This window comes from Nelumbo nucifera, chromosome 2, assembly GCF_055504915.1.
Source record: "Nelumbo nucifera cultivar China Antique chromosome 2, China Antique-T2T, whole genome shotgun sequence".
Lineage (NCBI taxonomy): Eukaryota > Viridiplantae > Streptophyta > Magnoliopsida > Proteales > Nelumbonaceae > Nelumbo > Nelumbo nucifera.
In genome coordinates this window covers 7857177-7879068 of record NC_142650.1, presented here as the reverse complement: position 1 = coordinate 7879068, position 21892 = coordinate 7857177, and the positions used below count along the sequence as shown (strand labels likewise).

The following is a 21892-nucleotide window of genomic DNA, read 5'->3' as shown; positions in this document are numbered from 1 at the left end:
TATGCTGAAATATGTGGATTACAGTTTTTCTTAACTTTTTTGTATGAATAATTAGTTAAATGTTTATATTTTTCTTGATTTGCGATTGCATTTTTCTTTATTTTATCTATGAATAGTTGTGCTTTTTTTATATTTTATTTATTATTATTATTATCCATGTGACACTCTACATGTAGGGCCATGTATATAATTATGCGAAAAGTATTGTTTATATGTATGAGTGAAATGAGGATTAAAAGTGTTACTTATGCCAATTTTGTGTTTAACACAAAAATAATTGTGATTTGGCAAGTGTATCACCAAACAGATTATTAAAATAATCACTTAATAGACTCTTCTCAATGTTATTTATTAAGATATTTCATTCTCTGCCATTTGTGTTCTTCCCTCGTTTCATTTCATTTTCAATAAATTCTTTTTGGCAGACGATGGAGTTGGAAAAGATGAGCAATACATTTCGACAGGAGCAACAGTAGTTCGTCATGTTTCTTTTGGTGAACAATCGTTTTGATCACCGTACTGAAACAACTATGCTCTCCTTTAGATCTTCTGTCCATCTGAAACTTTACGGGCTCGATCTCTGCTTCGGAAGCGCCTATGACGAGACAAATTTCCTTTATCTTTTCCGGTTGCAGACAGAAAACAAGGGTGTAAGAAACCTACAACGAAGTTAATACTTTTATCACTCTAAACATATCCTCGTCGCCGGGATACTGGGTAGCCCATCTCCCGTCCCTTTACGTCCTTAACCTCCAAACCCTGGTGGGATTTGATGCCAGGTCTCTGTTCCAACGAGTCGGAGATCATACCAGTTAAACCACCGTCAGACGTCAGTTGGGATGGATAGGTGGCGCATGTGAGGAGGATTGTGGCCTGTGGGGCACGAACGTGTGGGTAGAACTGTAGAAGCATATTCGAAACCGTACGATAGACAAAGTACAAAGAAAACTGTACTATGATAATCATCGATGTTCAATAGTCGCCCAGGAGCCCAAGATTCCAAATAACATCATATTAATCGGCCTGAATCTCTCAGAATCTGATCCAACGGCTGACAGCTCGAGAACGCGTATCTCCCGATTTGTGAATTGTGACTCACCGCCATCGAGGGAGTACGGGAGTCATACAAAACGTAAGGTGTATCGTAATTTCCTTCTCCTCGTTTTGCAGTTGCAGCCTTGCAGGGCAAGGAGTGAGCTACTGTTCCGATAACATGGCCGTCGGTGTCCTTGCTTTGCAGGGATCTTTTAACGAACACATAGCAGGTCCCCCCCCCCCTCTCTCGCTTTCTTGTAGAGTTTACACGTCGACGACTTGATGCAAGGTCATGTATTTAACTCCGTCAGCGATGGTTTTGTTGTGCAGTTCTCAGAAGGATCGGAGTGAAAGGGATAGAGATAAGAAAGCCCGAGCAGCTCCAGAATGTACATGCTCTTATAATTCCAGGAGGGGAGAGCACTACCATGGCCAAGCTCGCTGAATACCATAACCTGGTTGGTTTTCGTTCCTATTACTTATTACTTTTACTTTCAGAGCATTTGTTTTTGGTTCTCGATATGCATCGATTTCTATTGGAAATATACTGGTGAGCTACATGCATAGATGTAGAACTCAGGGGGAATATTTTGGCTTATTTGTTCTTCTCTTTCTCGACGTATAATTTCGGTGCTCCCATAATCGATCCAAATCTGTAATTCAGTGAGGAAAATAATATGTTGTACTAAATAAGCAACCCTATGGGAAAGATTATCGCTGTTTGGTAGAACTCTGCAAGAAACAATAAACATTCGACCGTTTCCTCTGTTAATTGCAGTTTCCTGCTTTGAGAGAATTCGTCAAAATGGGGAAACCTGTGTGGGGGACCTGTGCGGGTCTCATCTTCTTGGCAAACAAGGCCGTCGGTGCGTGCTTTTTTTGTTCTTTTTTTTTTAACAGAAGGAAAGAGAGGAAGGGAAATTTTACCCAAGTTGTTTGAAGTTGTGACCTGAACTTCGCTTTCCAGGACAGAAAGAAGGAGGACAGGAACTCATCGGAGGGTTAGATTGTACTGTCCATCGGAATTTTTTTGGCAGCCAGGTAAGTTTACAAAAGCTCTGCATTTCTATATCTTTCTTTATATAAAAACTCAGGATTGGATTGATGTAGGAAGAGAGGGAAACAACTTGTGTAAAAAAAGAGTTTTTTCATGTATTTCTTGCGACAGGAAGCAAGAATATCATTTCCTTATTGCCATTTATTCTCATCTTTTGTAAGTAAAACCAGAGGAATCAATCTTAATGGAAATCCAACCCATTGGTGCCCCCAGTCTTTACTTTCTGCTGATTAACTGTGGACTATTTCAACTCTGGTCTAATATAAAGAGGTTGTTTTCTGCAGATTCAGAGCTTTGAGGCAGAGCTGTCAGTACCGGAGCTTGCAGCCAAAGAAGGTGGTCCTCAAAGTTCTCGTGGAGTTTTTATTCGTGCTCCAGCAATCCTTGAAGCAGGCCCAGAAGTTGAAGTCTTAGCTGATTATCCCATTCCCTCGAAAAAATTGACAGATTCAAAATCTGTAACTGGAAACCAGGAGGTTTGTCCTTTATGTTACTTTAACTTTTACTTCAGTACATTGACGTTTGGAAGCTGTAATTGTACAAGAAAGAAGATGGTTCTACCATTAATATATAAGTTTTACTGCAAATGTACAAAAATAAGGTACCATCTGAAACCAGATTTGTTGGGATGGACTTAAACCTTTTCCTATATTGTCCAATTATTGATGATATACATCAGCCATTAGACTCCCTGTTTCTACTCATTGTTCTTGATATATGGTGACATTTATACATCCATTGACACTAACATCAACGCACAAAAACATGTGGATATAGTCACTTTTTTGTTTGTGTGCATTTTTTTTTCATCTTTGAACTTACATGTTTTAGTTAATTTTCCATGTTATGCAAACTAGGAATGCAGTTCATTTCACCCCCAGATTCTAGGGTACTAGGACTGAACTAAATTGGTTTCAGCAATTGAGTATTAGTGGATGGGCACCAGTAAGTTGCAAAACAAATAAACAAATTTCAAGCAATCAAGCAAATTATATCTATCACAATAAATTGCATCCACTGTTCTCAACCAATAAAGAAGGCACTCAACCACAAAGTATATGGTTTGAGAAGATCTATAATGATATCTTATAGAGAGACAACCACACTTTCTTCTCTCTATTCTTTGGTAACTAATGATGGTCCATCTAATACAATTAAATGGATGCAGACTGGTCATCCCCTCATGTAAACACTTTCTGTGCATATGATACACTTAAGTTACCTTTTCAGTGGATAGAAGGGAGATATACTTTGTAAGCCTTGCATATAACCAAAACTTTAGCTTATAATTGCACTATATTATATCAATACCAGTTTGCAGTTTTAATTATTAATATTTCATTCATGGTTGTTCTTGTCTGCACCTTCTGGCTTTGGTTTTGTGGCCTGAGTCAGACCTATGAAGGAAATTAAAGAACCTGGCACCATAAATTGCTCAGAAAGGAAAACTTTCCATTTTTGAAGGTCTAAACATTCTACATCTGTGTGTATATATCAATTGGATTCTTTATGCATACAATAACTTATATTTACTGGTGGAGGGTAAATAATGGGTTGTCACCTCTTGTTTAGATGAATGGTAATTCTGAAACCTTTGTTAATTTATACTGTAAAAGTGTGAAACTATATACCATTATGGAATTCTTACTAAACACATTTTATTTATCAAAAAAAAAATACCATTATAGAATAATGCACTTTCAAAGAATGATTAAAACAGTGCATATAAATTTGTGGATATATATTGGAATAATGTAATAGTATGTAAATATTACTAAAAGATTCTATGGACAAGCAAAGAGCCAAGCTCCAATCAATATAGTGAATATACTAATAGTAATCTTATTCTAAACCTTATATGTAGAATTTGAAAAGATTATTGAATTAATGATAGGATCAAATACATACAGAGTTATGGACATGATTGTCAAGATACCAAGTTTTTTTTTCCTGCTCAACAAAGATTACTGAATTAATGATATAAGATCAAATGCATACAGAGTTATGGGCATGATTATCAAGATAATAGGTTTTTTTTTCTGCTCAAAAGATGGTAATGGTTGATGAATAAGCCCATGTTTGGGAGCGCTTATTGTTAAAATAAGTGCTAATTCAAGTTGATAAAAAAGTGCTTATTCAAATAAGCACTTACTAGTGTTTGGTGAAAAAGTGCTTCTTCCAAACGGGGGTAATATATGTATTTTAAAAATTATGTGGCAGGCTAAGATGAATCAGAAAGCAAAAAGTGCTTAAAAATAAGCACCTTCTTGGGTGCTTATTTCCATGAATAAGCACTTATTGGGGCTTATTTATCAAACACCAATAAGGTGTGGTCCTGGCCTAAAAAAAAGTGCTTAAAAAAGCACTCCCATACATGGGCTAAGAAACTGATCCATATTCTCCCTACCACGGAGCAAGCTGTTTTATAGGTGATCTTTGAAAAGTAAAATGGGACTTCTTTTTTTTCCTGGGGACGTAAATGGGATATCTATGAGTTTGTTTCTGTACGAGTCAATTTAGCTTTCATATATTTCTGGGAATCAAGTTTAATGGAAGTCATAACTGATGGTAATCCCAGACCAAGGAGGAGCAAATTTTCATATTGGTGGCCCTAACCATTGCAGAATTATATTCATTGGCATTAACTTGAAACATTATGGATTTTAACTATGTTGTCATCTGTTAGAAGCTATGTCTAATTTGTACATGTACAGCTTCTGCTTGCACCTTTGTGGTCTTTGACTAACACTTGTGATATGGGACCTATTTGTAATACTTATGGGGCATGCGGCTCATTTGGAGATTTCCATGTTTAGGTGAAAATTGGGTCCAAAGATAAAGTAATTGTGGCTGTAAGGCAAGGGAACTTGCTCGCAACTGCTTTCCACCCTGAATTGACTGCGGACACACGATGGTATATATTGCATGGTTAAGTAATTAGCTTTAAGTGCATCTCTTACATATCTCACTTGTGCTCCTAAAATTTTGGTTTTCCAGGCATAGTTATTTCTTGAAGATGATGGCAGAATGTGGTGATCAGGGTAACTTCTCTACCGGAGGAGATGATATCAATGACAACCAACAGCAGCTGAGGAATGATCTGCCCATATTTCAGTAGTAGCAAAGTGGCACTGATGGTTGTTTTCCCTGCATTTTACTTTGATCTCTCTTCAAAATGCATGTTATCTGTTAAGGCATTATTGCATATAGAACAGAAATGTTTTTCTTTTGGTTGGTAGATTTGTTCCAGAACAGCAGGGTTAACCTAATTCTGCAGGTTGTTGTTGTATATATTAATGAAGCAAAATCTCATGATATTTTGCTTCCACCAGGAAATGTTTTTGGCTGTCTACATTCGACAGCCTATGCTGTCCACAAAGCTCTCCCTGTTGTATGGCCCGTTGGTCCATGGTAACTCCACACCAACTACATGCAGGCATCATGCAATAATAGCATTCATCCTTGGAGGCATGGTTATATGGACCGATGATGTATCATGTGGAGAGATCCTGTCCACTTCACAGGCTGTCGAACGTGTGGAGATTGAATGAGGGAGAAGTATGAGAAATGAAAGTGAAAAATACCCTTAAGAATGTGACTGGCTGCCAAGAAAACCCACTGAAAAATGAACCCAGAGAGGGCTGTCAAGAAGTCAGATTGAATCTGACTAATCATATTCTGATGTTCATATCATGGTTAACAAAATCCACTGAAAAATGACTTTCATGAGGCTTGATCTAACAACACTTAACTACTTGAGAGAGAATAAGAAAAAGAATACATTTTATATAATTAAAAATATTATCTATGTATAAACGGGGTTATATATTTTGTATATTTAAAATTTAATTGGACTTATTTCTTTTTCTTTTCACTTTCCTTCTTTAGATTTCAAGAGAAAGAGCTATTTATTGGAAAGAAAATCTAAAAGAAAAAAAATATTTTTCCGGGTTTACCTACTTTTTTCTGTTGTTTTTTATTTTGTTAGAACTTATTATCACTCTTTCATGCCAACCAAACGTCTTTCAGTCCTCGTTAGAGAAAAATCATTAATCAACCATTTTCTTTGAGGATGTCTGCCACTCAAAAGAGCCTTAGCGACTAAGCTTTCCAAATTCAATAAGCGTATTATGCGCTTGGTTGAGAGGACGTTGCCATATTTTCTTTTTGCGAGATAAAAGGCTCACCTAGAAAGCCTACAATCATTTTTTGGTGAAAATTGAAAAACCCAAAGCACCCAAAGATTATTAGGAAAAGTTCCGATAGGCCCAATGCAGATATCTGAATGCAGATCCATAAACATTTCAAATGTCAAAAACCCCCCATTTTATACATCAGAGCCTGCTTGTGAATTGGCATCAATTCCGAGCTGGCACCTACCCCATCTATACTTTGGGCCTAAAAATTCTGACCCTAGGCTAAATCGTCACTCTTCCAAGATTATTTTCATTTTTCAGCCACTTAAATGTCCTTGGTCTCTATAACTTTGAGCGTCCATCTGGGAGGGTTTTCTAGGGTTTCTGGCTTTACAAGGTGGGCTTCACACAGAAAGCTGAGAATCTATGTTTGATGAAAATCTGAAAAGCTTAAATATACTTCAATTCAATTAACAAATCAACTCTATGCTGAAACTAGTTCTATTAGCTTTTTTAAAATGATTCAGCGGATGCTCCTCAATCAAAACTGAAGCCCTTCCAAACATGTTCTGAATAGCCATAGAAACCGTTGCACTGCATTTCAGACCGAGGGATGCAAGAACTGCAGGGCTTGAGGCCTAACCCAACCCTAGTCCAGGTCGAACACGCATATAATGTCTTTACAACAGTAGTTAATAATATATAAAGCTCAGTTTGGAAAGAGCACAATACATATGCATACTAACATACAAAATAATACAAAATATAAGATTTTGCACTTTACATATTTGTATTTTTTATTGCTCCATTTAATAAGAATATAAATGCAAATATATAAAATGCAAAACTTTGTATTTTATACTAATTTGTATTTATACTATACATATTTGCATTTATACTCTTTCCAAACTAAGCCTAAAGAATTTCTGTTTTTTTCTTTGTAATTCTTATATATGGCAGATGTTTAAAAGAGTAAATTTCATAGACAACACATAACATAATTGTGGTTAAAAACACTTGGTTTATAAACATATAAATAATTTACTATTTTGTTATCATTTTTATTAGGAAAAAAAACTATAATGTTGGAAAAATATGATACCAAAAGAGCTTTGATCAATTAACACCCCCCCAGTGAATTATGATGAATACCCACCTAATTGGTTACCACTTTTTGTAATGCTGATTGATTGGTTACAAGTTTTTTTTTTTTCCAATATCATGTTTTTCCGACATCATAATAAAACCATTTTTTATTAAGTTGTATTATCAAAAAATGAATATTTAAGTTATTATTAGTATATATAACTATAGATGTTAAGTATAATTGGGTCTAATTAGATCAAACCCAATTAGTAATTAGAGCAGACCCAATTATCCCGAGTAACAATTAGGATGGTAGGGCTGCAAATAAGTCAGATCAAATCTGATTCGAATCCAGTTTTTTTATTCGATAAGAGTCGGATTTGGATATCTCCCTTGATCCTAACAAAAACGATTTGGACCGGGGAAGTCGACCTGTTTAGTTAATTGATCAAACTCGGATATATGCCCGACCTGATCCATTAGTTATGAAATATTATATATTATATAATTTACATATTATATGTATGTTTTATATATCATTTATATAATTATATATTATGTATTATATATTATAATATATTATTTATATTATATTGTAAGTTTTTTATTACATTTCTAATAGAATTGGATATCTGATAAGATGTTTGAATTTGAATTCAAATCATACACTTGAAAATCCAGCAAATTTTTATGGGATTCACATTGGTTGGATACTTGGATATATCCTTTGCCAAATCTGATCTGATCCATTTGCAGACCCATGGGATGGTTTTGGGTCCATCTAACATCTTGGGGATGTGAGTGTGTGCATTGGGAACATCTCCCGTGTTTGTCATTGGGAGATGTCCATGCTCCCAATTCATAAGAGGGATGCACTGTGGAGTTCACATTGGCACCACATAGAGTATGCATGCCGAGATATGCATGTAGGCCACTAATGTAGTCTCCAGCAAGGTTTAAAAAATCGAACTGGATATGGAACCATTTTGACTATCAGTTATTAGGTCAAATGGTCCAAGTGAACGAATCATTCTGTTTAATAAATAAAAAGGCCAAAAACTATTGTTCAGGTTGACGGTTCGACCACCTAGATTAATGGATTTATGACCAAATCAATGGGTTTTTTGGCCTAGAAACACTGAAACAGTTTTAAGGTGAAAATGGAACCGATTGGCTGACTGGTTTTTAGGTTAACCGGTCCGACCGTCTGGTTTGATCCGGTTTTCAAAATCATGATCTCCGCTACGTGGAGAGCCCATCCTGTGTCGGAGACTGATACACCTGTACTGGACCAGACCCGACCCGTTGAAAACTTCCCAAAGAACCCGTTTCTGATCCATCAAAGGCGATTTCTCAATTCTCATTTCTATAGTCTGACTCACGAGTCACACGACTTGCGACTAAAAACGTGGTCCAGTCTCGAATTATCGAGCAAAACAATGGGCAGTAAGTGGCCACGGTTCAAAATCTCATGACCAATCTCTTGGTTCCTGCCTTCCTGGTGGGTCCAATTCGATGCTTAGTCTAGATCTTCGGGGATGGCAGGATCCTCCATATTCTTAGATTTGTGACGCCTGATTCATTTAATCATCTATAATACAATGTGCTCCGTGTCTAAGACCCGAGGCCTTTCCTAATATGATAGCTCGCGCCAGACTCGATTACGCATGTGGCTCTTAAAACCGTACGGCCTCCGGTTTTGATATCATCTGGGGAAATTACGATGAAATCCACCTTCTCGTCTTAGCGGTTAAGACTTTAGCCATAGGACTCAGCACAGCTTTGGTACTTCGTCTGACTATTGCACAGCCACAAAGAAGATCTGAGCAAGGCGGCGAAATCTGGTAAGCAACAAGGGAAGTCAGATCACCGGCTGCAACGATCGGGAATCTCCGGCCATGAGTTCTCAGGCGGTAGGAGTAAGTGCGACGCTTTCTCTTGAAGTCAGATCACCCTCTCCATGCATGTCTTATACGCTTCAATTACTTACATTTTTGAAACCCGACCAGATTAACTAATATGTTTCTAGCTAGGGTTTAATGGAGACCAGAACCTTTGAATTCACCCTCCATTTTCTCTTGAATTTATTTCCTCCGTCGTGCCGCTGTTATTACTTTGTTTCTTTCTGAGGCATCAATACGAGATGATTGGCATTATCACCATTGGATCTCTCGCCCACTGGTCTCCATTTTCTATTCTAGGCCGAATACGTATCTCTTTTATCTTTCTATGTGTGCATTTACATTTCATGTAGATTTCCTTCAGAAATCAACATTCACGAAGAAATGCAGATGCACCGATCTCATAGTTAAAAATCTTTTTTCTTGCCATTCTTGTATTTATATTTTGTCCCTTCAAACTCAGTCCAGAAGTCCACACACTTGAAGGATATATGTCGCCAATAGTCCTGCTAAAGAATTTAAGTTCTGGATCTAAGGAACCTATTGTGTTAAATCTTGTACTAGCGTTACCCTACTTTGAGATAGCTGGGTTTAAGAGGTTGCGTCAAAGGAAACAAATGGAAGAATACTTCACCCCTTAAGCCCTTATCAAGTAGGCCCAATATTCGATGATCCATTTGGTTATGGATCCCATATAATCATATTACATAAAAATAAAACATCTGTTTATATAATATTAGTGAAAGAAGCTTTTAATCTTTTCGAGGAGTTTGGCTTCCTTGATCAACTTTGAGGGCGATCAACCTTTGAAGTCGAAGCTCAAGGAAAAGTGAAAACACAAAACTTTTGGCTTCTTTTGGCATAAAATGTCCAGTGGTTCTACTTGAATGTATGATAGAGTAAACAACTCCAATCCAAAAATGAAGAATATGGAATACTAGAAAAACTAGGTTTAAATAATTCTCCCACCTTGGGTTGGAAGTACTCTGGAAACTTAAGAAATTTCTCCTTGGATCTCACCTTCTTGCAAGTCTGTATAGGAACTAATCCAAAATGACGTTTTTTTTTTCTTTTTTCTTTGTTTTTTCCTTGAACCTTTGAGAGTGCCCTGTTTGAGCATCAGACTCAAGGATCTAAAATTGAGTTAATAATCTTCAGTAATTTTTATTTATTTATTTTTATATTTGCTTCTTTTTTATTGGTACCAATGAATGCAGTTTCCCATAGATGGATACCAATTGTTTTTTTGCCCCAAGCGCCAACTCATAGGATAATCCCATTCAAATTAGGAAAAAAAGACCTACCTGGGCTGCTTTTATGTTGGTGGAATCCTTCCTTCAGTACCTTGTACTGCTCTTTGACCCATTTGAAATTATGTCAAAGATATTCCCCCGAAAAAGGTGCTACCCTTGTATGCTACTATGTGTATTTCCTTGGTGTGGTGCACTTACGCTGCAACTTGCTTTTTCATCTTTATTTCTGCAAGAGTCCTTGCATTTATAAGAATAACTCAGATTGTTATATAGTTTTTGCTGTCAGGGCTCCAGCTTTTTCTCCGGATTTACTCGGCTATCCAAGGGCCTTGCTGCAGTACTTGTGGGTGGATATGCCCTAATCCAGATTTTCCCTCCTGCTGTTACTTATCTCGCACTTATTCCTGCAAGGTACACTTTAATCATGACTATAAGAGACTTCCTCTGATAAATAATATTTTATGGTACTTGAAGATGCTTCTCCCAATAAAAAAAATATTATTGTACATGTTCATCTAGTAATTTTGTATCGTAGGTTACATGTACATGATTGCTTATCTCGCACTTATTCCTGCAAGATTCCTTTAATTATATGCTTATGTTCACTGCCTGCCTTCCTCTCTCACGATGCAACAGCTAGTAATAGGATGTACATTTAAGTTCTACCAAAATGCCCAAACTGGTGGTTGTTGTAGAATACCAACTACAAGCATGAAGTACATGCTCAAGTTGTAGTGCTAAGTCAAAGTAGTTCCATTTGATATTTGGAGTTTACTTTCTTAAAAGATGCTTTGAAGTACACTACTTAGATGGTATTGTTGTTCTAATTTTCTAGATAGTATCTGCTATTGGTTCTATAGAAACTCCCTTATAAACTTCAAGATCAATAGGGGGAAAGTGTAGTTTCATATCTATCTGATAAAATGCTTGAATATAGTCAATATTACCTATTATTTCCGAAACAAATTGGCATGGACTAATTTAACTTCTGGTTTTTATAATGGCCATACATAGTAAGTGAAGCATATAAGCAGGATTTAGAGCAGCTTCTTAGTTCTTACATAATAGAAGGTAACTCTACTGATCAGAGAAAAGGTAACTCTCCTTCCAGAATGTGAACTTCAACTTTTTCCTTTGTTTTTCTTTACAAAGAAATTAATTAAACTAACCAAGAAATTGCATAAGTCATAAAGTTTCTCCCCAGACCTGACATAGCTAAAATATCTGCTACTGCATTCTATTCTTGAGGGATCTAGGACGAAGTTGATGGCATAAAGTTGAAGATGCTTCTGATCTCAGTCAACTACTGTGTCATTCTCCAAGGTCCCAAACCCATCCATATTGGCCCACATTTTTTTCCTTGGATATCCCAGCCCCTTGTGTGGGATGCCACCTCAACTCTAGTAGTATCTACTTCACTTACATAGTTACTTTCTAATCCGTCCAGAGAATCATCTTCTAATCCAATATTGTCAAGCTGAGTGAGAACACTTCAGAACATTTAAGCGTGTAGTGTGCAGCTCAAATAACTAAAATGGTCCAAAAAATCACAAGATTAGGATAATATTATTAAATTGTAAATAAAGAACTGACAAAGGGAAGGATGAACTCTGATTGCTAGCAATGAACCCTTATTCTGCTTAGTCAATGTCAACCTTGGACCAATTCAAGCAGTAGTGTACCGTTAAGGGAGATAGTAAGCATGGCAAGGGAACTTAATGCCTCGTCCACATGAGAATTTTCTTAATATAAAGATTGTTATTAAAAATAAAGAAAAAATGAGATTTTTCTTTCTCTTCTTCCTCCTCATCCCCCCTCCTGTTCGGGAGGCTTATGCCTCTTACGTTCTGAACTACACCTCACGCCTCTATGTACTGGAATGTCTCGTGTCACGCCTCTGTGTTTTAAAACATTGGCTGTAACTCTGTATTTAATTCTCTTAATTGAATAAAATTCTCATTTTGCTGATAAAAAATTGTCAACCTTCACAGCACTTGTAAAGATGTATGGTAAAGAGAATCTACTGGTCCCAGACCATTAGAACTCCTTAAAAGATCACTGAAGAGCTGTTGACTAAGTGGAGGACATTTTGAATGGGATAAATGCCAAAACCCAACATAATAATCTTAGTTGTCAAGGCGATGCCTAGGCGACAAGGCGCTCTTGGAGGCTCGCCTCGCCTAATTGCCAAGTGTGTTATAAAATATTCATTTTGTGTGTTTATATACTCATCCCTTTTTATTATTTTTTATTTTTTAGAGTTTATTCAACACAAACATTGCTAAATGCTGTATTGAGCCCTCAAAAGACTTCAGAACCTGAACCAATAAGCAAAGAAGAACTTAAAATGTTGTTTAATCAACACATTTTCTTCTTTCACATCTTTTTCTTCTTCTTCTTCTTCTTCCACCTTTTCTTTTCTTATTTTTCTATAACAAAAATAGGGTTTCAGCCCCTATATTTTTGAATTTCTTTCTTCTTTTTCTTTCTCATGAATATGTTGGAATATGTTGATTTTCTATACTTTAACATGAAGTTTATACTTTTTTTTTATGAAAATTATGGATAATCATTAAGGAAATATGGTTATGGAACCTAGTATACTACCCTATGATATATGTTTTTTACTTAAAAAATCCATTGCCTAGGCGACTAGGCAACAAGACTCCCTCCGGTTGCCTAGCCTCGCCTTGGCGCCTTGATAACTATGATAATAATCATTGTATGAAGTGTGAACAACTTCATCCTTGAGGAGGCGATTAAGTTTGCCATTTAAGTTCCTTATCAGGCTTTTCTTGTAATAGAAGTTCACTTGTCACTTTTTATATGCAATTTTGGCTATAATAATTGGACTACAGTTTAATGAATTTCCATTTGTTAAGGAACTGCACCAAAGAGAATTTAGCCACTTGAATTTCCATTTGTTGCAGTTCACTTGTCACTTGTCACTTTTTATATGCAAGTGGTTGATTTCCATAATCCCCAAAGTGCTGGTTGCGGGACTTGATTTCGCGTAACAAACCAGCTAACACACCAACGAGCCAGCCCTCAGTTGCTATCGCTATTGAGTTGAGTAGAACTGTGGAAATTTATGTCTTTGTGAATTATGCGCTTTGCCTCTTTTAGTGGTTTGTATACTTACATTTTTGGTATCCTTTGATTAGATGGAACCATGTTGCAACTCTACTTACAGTTAATGTTTTCCAGTAGATACCTATATAACAGGGATTGTCCTAAAACTAGGAGTTTGATTTTATTACCTATAAGTGTATTTGCTTCTGATGAAATCATAGGCATAAAGGCCTTTGTCTTGGAAAAAAGAAAGGTCAGCTATACAAGAAATCAACCACTTGACAGCAGCTTTGACTCTTTTTTTTTTTTTTATCAGCAAAAGAGAATTTAGCTTTTTATTAAATTGAAAAACAGATTACAGTTTCTTTATCTATTCTGCACTCCAGTGTATTACAATATACAAATAAACCCAGATTATGTAGATCAACAACCCACTGTTGTGATACAGCCAGCTACAATTTAGCCCAAAATAGAGGTCTATGAACTCCCTGTTTTGCTAGAGTATCCTCCAGTCCATTCCCTGTCCTTTTAACCCATCCAAACGTGGAGTTAAATCTTTTAGCAAGAGAATCGATCTCCCTGAATGCAAATCTGTACTTCCATGGTGCTGAGTTTACCTGCTTAGCCCAAGAAATAACCAGAAGCGAGTCCCCCTCTACCTCCAATTCTCTAGCTTCTTATTGGTTCTGCTAATATCAGGCCTTGTAGGAGTGTCACTGTCTCTGCCTGAACCGAGCCTCCATACCCAATTGGTCCTGAGTACAATGCCACAATTTCCCCATTTTGTTTCCGGAATACTCCTCCTATTCCTGCTCTCCCAGGGTTTCCAAGGGAGCTGCCATCAAAGTTCAGCTTCAATTTATTTGGTTCTGGAGGTTTCCAATCCATCTTAGTAATCTCTGTATGTGTTCCCATCTGAGTCACTTCCTTCAATTTTCTCATTATTATCATTTATTGAGATATCTTTGAATATGTCAATAGTTTTTACCCAGTGTGCAGATCTGATTTTGATTGTTTTAATTACTTCCTCTCTTGACCTGCTCTTCTCATTGAAAATCCTCTGATTTCTTTCTTCCCAGATGGTCCAAACTACAGCTGCTCTTGTTACCTTCTATAAGCATTTCACCCTTTTTTTCTGTAGCCGCATAGAATTAGAGTTGAATAAGCTATCCGCATCTTGTGGGGGTTCCCATCTGCAGCCAAAGAGTGAGGAAAAGTAGTCCCAAATGCAAGATACAAAAGAGCAAGAGATTAGTAGATGAGGTAGGGTCTCACCACTAGCCAAACAGAGGATACAAACATGAGGAGACAGGCACTTAACTGGCCTTCTTTTCTGAAGCAAGTCACAGGTATTAACCTTTCCAAGGAACACTTCCCAACACAGGGTTTGCACTTTAGGAGGGATTGGCTTACACCAAATTTCTCTTACTGGAAAAGTCTCCCCCAAGGGATCTAAATGGGTAAGGGTGTTGAAAAAGGATATTGATAAAAAAAAAAGGGTGTTGAAAAAGGAGGCACAAGAGAAGTGACCATCCGGGGATGGAGACCAAACTTTCCTGTCCATAGAGTTTTGGTCCAAGAAGACTTGTTTCAAATTTGAAATCTGAAGAACTAGGGATTCACATTTGTTGTCCCTCAAACCCCTTCTAAAGCCAAAGTCCCAGTTTAAACCAAGTCTAAGAGTAATCCAAACCTGGCAACAGGCTTAGTCTTATAGTCTGACAAAGTATGGAGAGAAGGGAATTGCTGTTTAAGGGGTGAGTCCCCCAGCCAAAGGTCTTCCCAAAAAAGGACTTTGTTTCCACACCCCACATCATACCGAATGTAATTAAGGAAAGAAGGAAGTGCCTCAAAAATTGCTTTCCAAGGGGAAAAAGAAGCTGCCTGAGGTGCTAGTCTTGCATCCCAGCCATTGTCCGCTACACCATGGATGCTTTCAATGACCTTGTGCCACAACCTTTCACTTCCTCTTAACCAGATTTCCTACACCAAGTCCTCCTTGATCCTTGCCTTTACATACCTCCAAGACAGCAGCTTTGACTCTTAGTAGTAGGAAGCTATCATCTCTTGCCATGAATGCCAATATGAGGCCCTTATGAGCCATAATCTCTGCTCCAGTAGAATCAATTACTGTGTCCTTTCTGGCAAAAAGAAATGAATCCCCAAAATCTGTGACTGCTCCTTTTTTACTTTTGCCTTATTAATGATTACAAATTAATCTCTTATACTTTTTATGTAAATCCCAGTGTATATACATGGGTTCTGGTGTATATTTTGATCCATTCATAAGTACAAGAAAAAGCTACACTTTGCCTATTCACATAAAAAAGCTTTTATTTTGATAGGTCAAAACAAGAAAAAAAACTTCCAATCCCTGATAGTCCATGAACCCTAAGAAGCTTTCATCTGAATTGAATTTGACCACTACTTCAGGAGGGAGGGTGGTGTCCTGGATCAACTGCACTCTCCTGGAAGATAAGCTGGCAATAATAGATCAACTCCTAAGAAGGGAGTTCAATCAAGTTATCTCTGATTGCATCTCTTCAGAACCCAATAGGTCATTCTGATAGAGAGCTAGAAACTGAGTGAATAAGGTGGAGAAGGATTCTCAGGCCGTGATTGGTTGGATGAGGAATGGGTCAGATGATGTGTGATCTTTGAGATTCCTCATAGAGAGAAGGGCCTTATCTTCCAAAACGAAGACCTTATTCGGATGGATCCCAAGGTCTGCCATCTCTGACTGATAATTTATCTAGGAGAGGACTTGATAAGTTTCTTTTGTTGTGGTGCTAATTTGTCTTGAAAGAGTCATTCTTCTTTCTTTTCTTTTATAGCTTCCCTCTGCCTTTTGTCTGAGTTGTGGTAGAGAGGATGTTTGAGTTTTCTTCCCTTTATTTTAGCCACTAATGAGATCTATTAATAGAAAAGAAATCATGAACTTTGGGCAGTACAAATACTACAAGCATGAAATATGGTTATTATGAGACTAACAACTATACATACAATGAAATAAAGGAAGTATAAATGAATTCTGGTGTGGTGGAATTAGTTCCCTTGTCGCACCACAAGATCTTGTACTAGTGACCAACTGATCATATATCAATGCTGTTTTTAATCTTGCCCTGAAATTAAGAAACTTCTTTAGCACCTGAGCTTGCTAAATTAACCATTTCCCAAGTGATTGAATCATTAGGTTCAGAACACATGAATATCTTCCACTACATGCTCAGTGAAACTGTGAAAAGGGAAAAGCATTAGTTCATTATAACAAAACTAAAATCAGACTGATGCTCAAACTCCAAAAGCAACTATTGCACTTGGCAATATAGTGGTTGGATGTTCATTATTTGGAAAGTAAACCTTTGCTTGTGTTACTTGACTGAACTAAATGAAGCATTTTCTAAGAAATTGTTTGAATGTTCAACTGTAGCCCCCTATGGTGAACTTTTCAGAGCTCCTATGAAAGTGCATGTTATGCACAAAGTATTGTATCTTCAAATATTTAGAAATTAAAAGTTCATGAAGAAAGATTCTCTTTCAGTTACAATCTGCATACCTATTTGCATTCAAGTGCATCCACAGGCACAGGTTCATATTCAATGAAATTAGATCTTGTAAATATGGTAAAGAACTTGGATATAGTCTCAGATGCAATGGTCCCTGATCCTGTATTCATCTTTACTCTGTAATCCTAACTTTTTCACTGAGGATATTCACCAATTTGGAACCGAATTTGCAGGACAATACCTTTTGCTTGGAACCTTATAACAGCTGGTTATGTTGAGCAATCAGTTTTTGGGGTATGCTTTTTTTGTTGTAAATGATGCAATTGTACTTTCACAATCATCCACTTCCTTAAAACAACAGGTCTTGAATCTACACTTGTTTTCCAGGTGGTCGTAGGCACCGTTGGTCTTCTTTTTATTGGGAAGCTGCTTGAACCCATATGGGGTTCTAGGGAATTCTTTAAGTTCATCATTGTAGTTAACTTCCTAACTTCTGTTTGCATCTTCATCACAGCTATTGCTTTGTACTATATAACAAGGCAGGAGAATTATCTGTAAGTATCTCTTATTATCCAAATACAACTGTTTTGTCATGTTTTACTTACAGTTTTTCTTGCTTAATTTTCTTTCTTAAGCATGCTATTTGTCTTTGGTAAAAATTTCATTTTCTTTTTGCAGTAATAACTAAGAAAATTATCACCCAAGCCTTGTACCAATTATATGGGGTTGGCTACCGCTACATGAATCTTGTTTTGCCGTTCTGTTCTGTTAAGTGCCATATCATTGTTAAATTTTGAATCCTTGAATCATTCCTCGCTACCTCAACCTATGTCCTTTTTTTGTCCCTATCTCTTCTAGCTCCTTGCACTTATAACAGATAAGCAGGTGAATTTTCTTTTACAAAATATGGAGTCCTAGATAATAGTTGAACATGGTTTAGTAGCTGACCAAAAAGTTGGATAAAGCTTGTCTAAGAACAGTGCAAAGCTTTTTTCCTTGACTCACATGAGACAATTGATTATTAAGTACGGAAAAATAGAGTACTTTCTCATAAATAGGAACAATTTTGACAATTTTGAATGTCAATTATTTGCTATTTGTTTTGTAAATGCTTATTTAACTGCATTCAAAGAACAAACATTGTCATGCAATGGCTCGAATTTGATAGATCCTAATCCCTGTGCATCTGCATCACTTGAAGACACAGGTAAAACAGGGAGTGCTTTGCCATCCTTTTATTTATTCTGGCTTACACATTACTGTGTTATTAACTTTGTTTCACTCTTTTTTTAATCAGTAGCTGCTTTTTTTTTTTTTCATTTTCTATCAGTTTTTTTCCTGTCATCAACATCAAGGAGGATCAACCTTCGTTTTGATGAAATTTCTTTTCTTCTTCCTTTTTTTCTTTTTGTAGCTATACACCTCTTTCTGGCTTCCACGGGGTCCTTTCAGGTTTCCTGGTTGGCATCAAGCAAATTGTACCTGATCAGGAACTGGCTTTATTTTCTGTGTTAAAAATAAAAGCAAAGGTATGATTGTCAGTTTGTCACATGTGCTCTAATTTTCTGTCCATAGTGGTGGCCATTATTTGATATGAAGTTCCCACAACTGAATATCTAACTTACTTCTGCCTGCCATTGCTTACACTATCCAGTGGGTGCCTTCTCTTCTGTTGTTTCTGGCCATAGCTACTAGTTTCTTCACAGAAAATGCAGCATCATACCTTCCAACCTTGATATTTGGTACATACACTAGTTGGATATACCTGCGGTATCTTCAGAGAAAGCCCGAAACAAGCCTCAAGGGGGACCCTAGTGAGGAGTTTGCCTTCTGGACATTTTTCCCTGAATTTTTACGGTAACATGAAATTTTTAGTTTCTACTCTTAAAAGTTTAAACCTCTATTTTTTTTTTCTTATTCAACAGTCTCCTTGTCATTGGCATTGCAGGCCAGTCATTGATCCTATTGCATCAGTATTTGATCGGATGCTCTGTGGAAAATCTGAAACTTCTAGTCAAACCAAAGGCTATACCTTGGCTGCAGAACCATTGCCTGGTTCTGACCCTATTGAGGCATCACGGAGGAGGTAATTTCTTCATTTCTCACTTGCATATTGCATAGAGAACATTGGGCATGCAACTGGTTAGATGTCTGTTCTAACAATGTGAAGGTATTTCAAATCCCAATTGGTCAATTGAATATCCCATTTATTGGACTGGTCAAAGGTCCAAAAGCCATAACTGCTGGCGGTAATGAATTAGAAATTGAACAAATGCTTGGATGGTTGGGGGAAAAATCTCTGTTTATTGTTTAACAAAGGGGTGTGGAGAAGAATATTGGTTTCTGACAATGATACAAAGTGTCTTGCATATTCCTACAAGGCCTAAAACAAGGGTATTAATTGAATCTATGTAAAATGATCTGACACACATGTTGGTATTTGGGAAAAAACTAAAAATTCTATAAATGGTATGCCAGTAATAGTTGAGAGGAAGAGGTACATGTTAAATTAAATTCTCAGTAGAAGTCTCAGCATGACTAACATAGCCAAATTTCAGAAAATGGAGAATCCTTTTTTGATTATTTGTTACATGTATGGGAACTTATGCCTTTACATAAATGGAACTTGGAAAAATTGATGATTCAGTAGTTTTCTGATGGTTGGGAAATAAATCATACACTTCGTGAACCTGTTGTAAGTCTATATTTTTTTGTTATGGTCCATTAAGTGTTAATCTTGCCATATGGAATCATCATAATCAAATCAGCACGAATTTAAATCTGTGACATATCAGACACTGGACTTTATTTTATGGCTTTCCTCTACATGCTTTTTTGTCTCTTTCTTCATGACAATTATGTTTGAACCAAGGTTTAAAGTATTGAATATAATATGTATCTGCCAATGCAGTCTAATATTGTTTTTTTTGCTGTGTCAGCACATGGCATGGGTGGATCCATGCTGGCCTGTATTTGGTGTGCATCAGCTGATATGGACTGATACATGGCTGATACGGGTTGATACAGACCCATTAAATTTTCTTTTATACTTGTATTAATTGCCTTGTTCAATCCCCATTAATTTGTCTTTTTTATTTTTTAGTACACTCATATGGGGCAACTTTTTAGTCCATTAAATTACGAAAACTAATATGAGCGCAATTTCCAAATTTGAAGTCAAATCAAATTTTTAATGTTCAAACTCATTTAAAGAAATCACAGAACATGTAACAATGTGCTCTCAAAAAGACTTGAACGAAAAAAAGGACTTGAACCCAAATCTCCCATATGACTACCTAGAATGCTTATTATTTATGTGAGTTTTCCTAGCATAACCATATGTTTCCAAAGCAAATCTGGTTGTCTAAATTGCCTTTATACTATCACGTTTCTGATACTCTGAATCTAGGTTTGGACAATTAAAATTACATGAAAGATTTCTTCAAATAATTTTTTATGAATTTTAAACTTTTTTTTTATTTGCCATATTGCAGAGAAAGGGGAGCTCGAGCACTTGAAGAAAGATTAGCAGCAGAGAGGGCTGCAGGGGGGGGTACAGAAGACCTTAAACGTAGAGATGCTGTAGAAAATGTTTGAAACTTTGAGTGTCATTTCCATCTCAATACAAGTTGGGCAGTTCTAAAAATGTGTCTTTGCATTCTGGAGGAAGAGTTTTATTTCAGGTTGTAAATGATCTCATCAATCTTCATGTTATGAATATTACAGTGTTGCAGTTCACCTGGGAAGATTCATCAATATAATTGGTATACATGCATGGAAATTCATCAATATAGTTCTTGTAATTTGTTTTTCATCCAGGACAATCCCTGTTCGCATATTGGAAACTGAATTGGACATTGAACTTGAACCGCTAGGATCATGGTTCAGCAGTTTAACCGGTGTGCTTTGGATGATAATGAAAATAGTACTCAGTCAAAAAGTAAAGGCAGTTGAAATGGGATTTTAGGAGGCAAGTAGAAAATCTCAAAGCACCATTGTCCATTAAAAAAGAACATACTTTTTAACCATTTCAGCAAAAACTATGTAGTTAGACTGGGATTTTTTTTAAACGGTTCAAATAGATTCTTGATGCCTCTTGGCCGAGTCTATGGCTTTTAAAGTGTCACCCTTCGTTGGTAAGAAAGAGTTCTATGAGAGTGGAGGGAGGGAGAATCCTGTAGCGCACGCAGGTATAATAATTTGTTATTTTTTTCAGGTTCATTTTTATTTTTTCTTGGTGAATACAATTTTCTAGTGTAGACGTGATTAAACCAGATGACAGTTTCTATTGCTAGAAAATGTCCCACGATACAATAAAGATGAGATCGGGCATCATAAGCCGTCTTGCAGATCATCCAATCCAATCCAATAGAGCCAGCCCCCTGGTCCAGATTTCTTTTAGACTGCACAAAACTGATCACAAAAATTAGATTTGCATGAACCATCAAAATGTCTCCACTCCCAGCGACATGCATGACATGACATGGTCAAGGATCAAAGTATCAGTATGGATCAATTTGAATGCGGATACGGATATGGATACGCTTAGAAAAGGCATGGATACAGACGAAAAATATAGAAATGTTTGAAACTGCTAGGGAAATGCACAGAAATTTCATAAATATATTAAAAATATTAACTTTAATGTCAAAATAATTATAAATAATATATAAATACATAGGAGCTTTATATTTTAATAGTATATATGAAGAAATGTATTGCAACCAACATAGCGAGATGCATAGATATTATGCAATTTTATTGATAGTGCATCGATCAAGAATCTAAGACATATTATATAAATTCTTAGAAATTAATACATGCACAAAGCCATTATTATTTTATT

At 36.5% G+C, this 21892-nt stretch overlaps 2 protein-coding genes across 4 annotated transcripts; both read left to right on the top strand.

Annotated features, from left to right (window-relative positions):
• Nucleotides 1–586: 586 nt before the first annotated feature.
• LOC104594827 (putative pyridoxal 5'-phosphate synthase subunit PDX2) lies at nt 587–5420 on the top strand. Its single transcript, XM_010255330.3, has 7 exons — nt 587–1265; nt 1366–1493; nt 1814–1901; nt 2003–2076; nt 2377–2568; nt 4909–5006; nt 5090–5420. Exons 1-7 carry the CDS (start codon nt 1214–1216, stop codon nt 5208–5210), a joined length of 753 nt encoding a protein of 250 aa, XP_010253632.1. The 5' UTR covers nt 587–1213; the 3' UTR covers nt 5211–5420.
• A 3522-nt stretch (nt 5421–8942) lies between these two features.
• On the top strand, nt 8943–20835 carry LOC104594826 (rhomboid-like protein 19). 3 transcript variants are annotated; one of them, XM_088898809.1, is made up of 9 exons: nt 8950–9233; nt 10755–10879; nt 17280–17340; nt 17434–17600; nt 18461–18575; nt 18701–18903; nt 18995–19132; nt 19986–20063; nt 20541–20835. In XM_088898809.1, the coding sequence occupies exons 1-8, from the start codon at nt 9213–9215 to the stop codon at nt 20035–20037; spliced, it is 882 nt and encodes a 293-aa protein (XP_088754935.1). In that variant the 5' UTR covers nt 8950–9212; the 3' UTR covers nt 20038–20063; nt 20541–20835. The 3 variants fall into 3 exon arrangements, with proteins under 3 accessions (XP_010253631.1, XP_088754935.1, XP_088754936.1); XM_010255329.3 differs by lacking the exon at nt 19986–20063 and having other exon boundaries at nt 8943–9233; XM_088898810.1 differs by lacking the exons at nt 8950–9233; nt 10755–10879; nt 19986–20063 and adding an exon at nt 10994–11046.
• Nucleotides 20836–21892: the final 1057 nt, after the last annotated feature.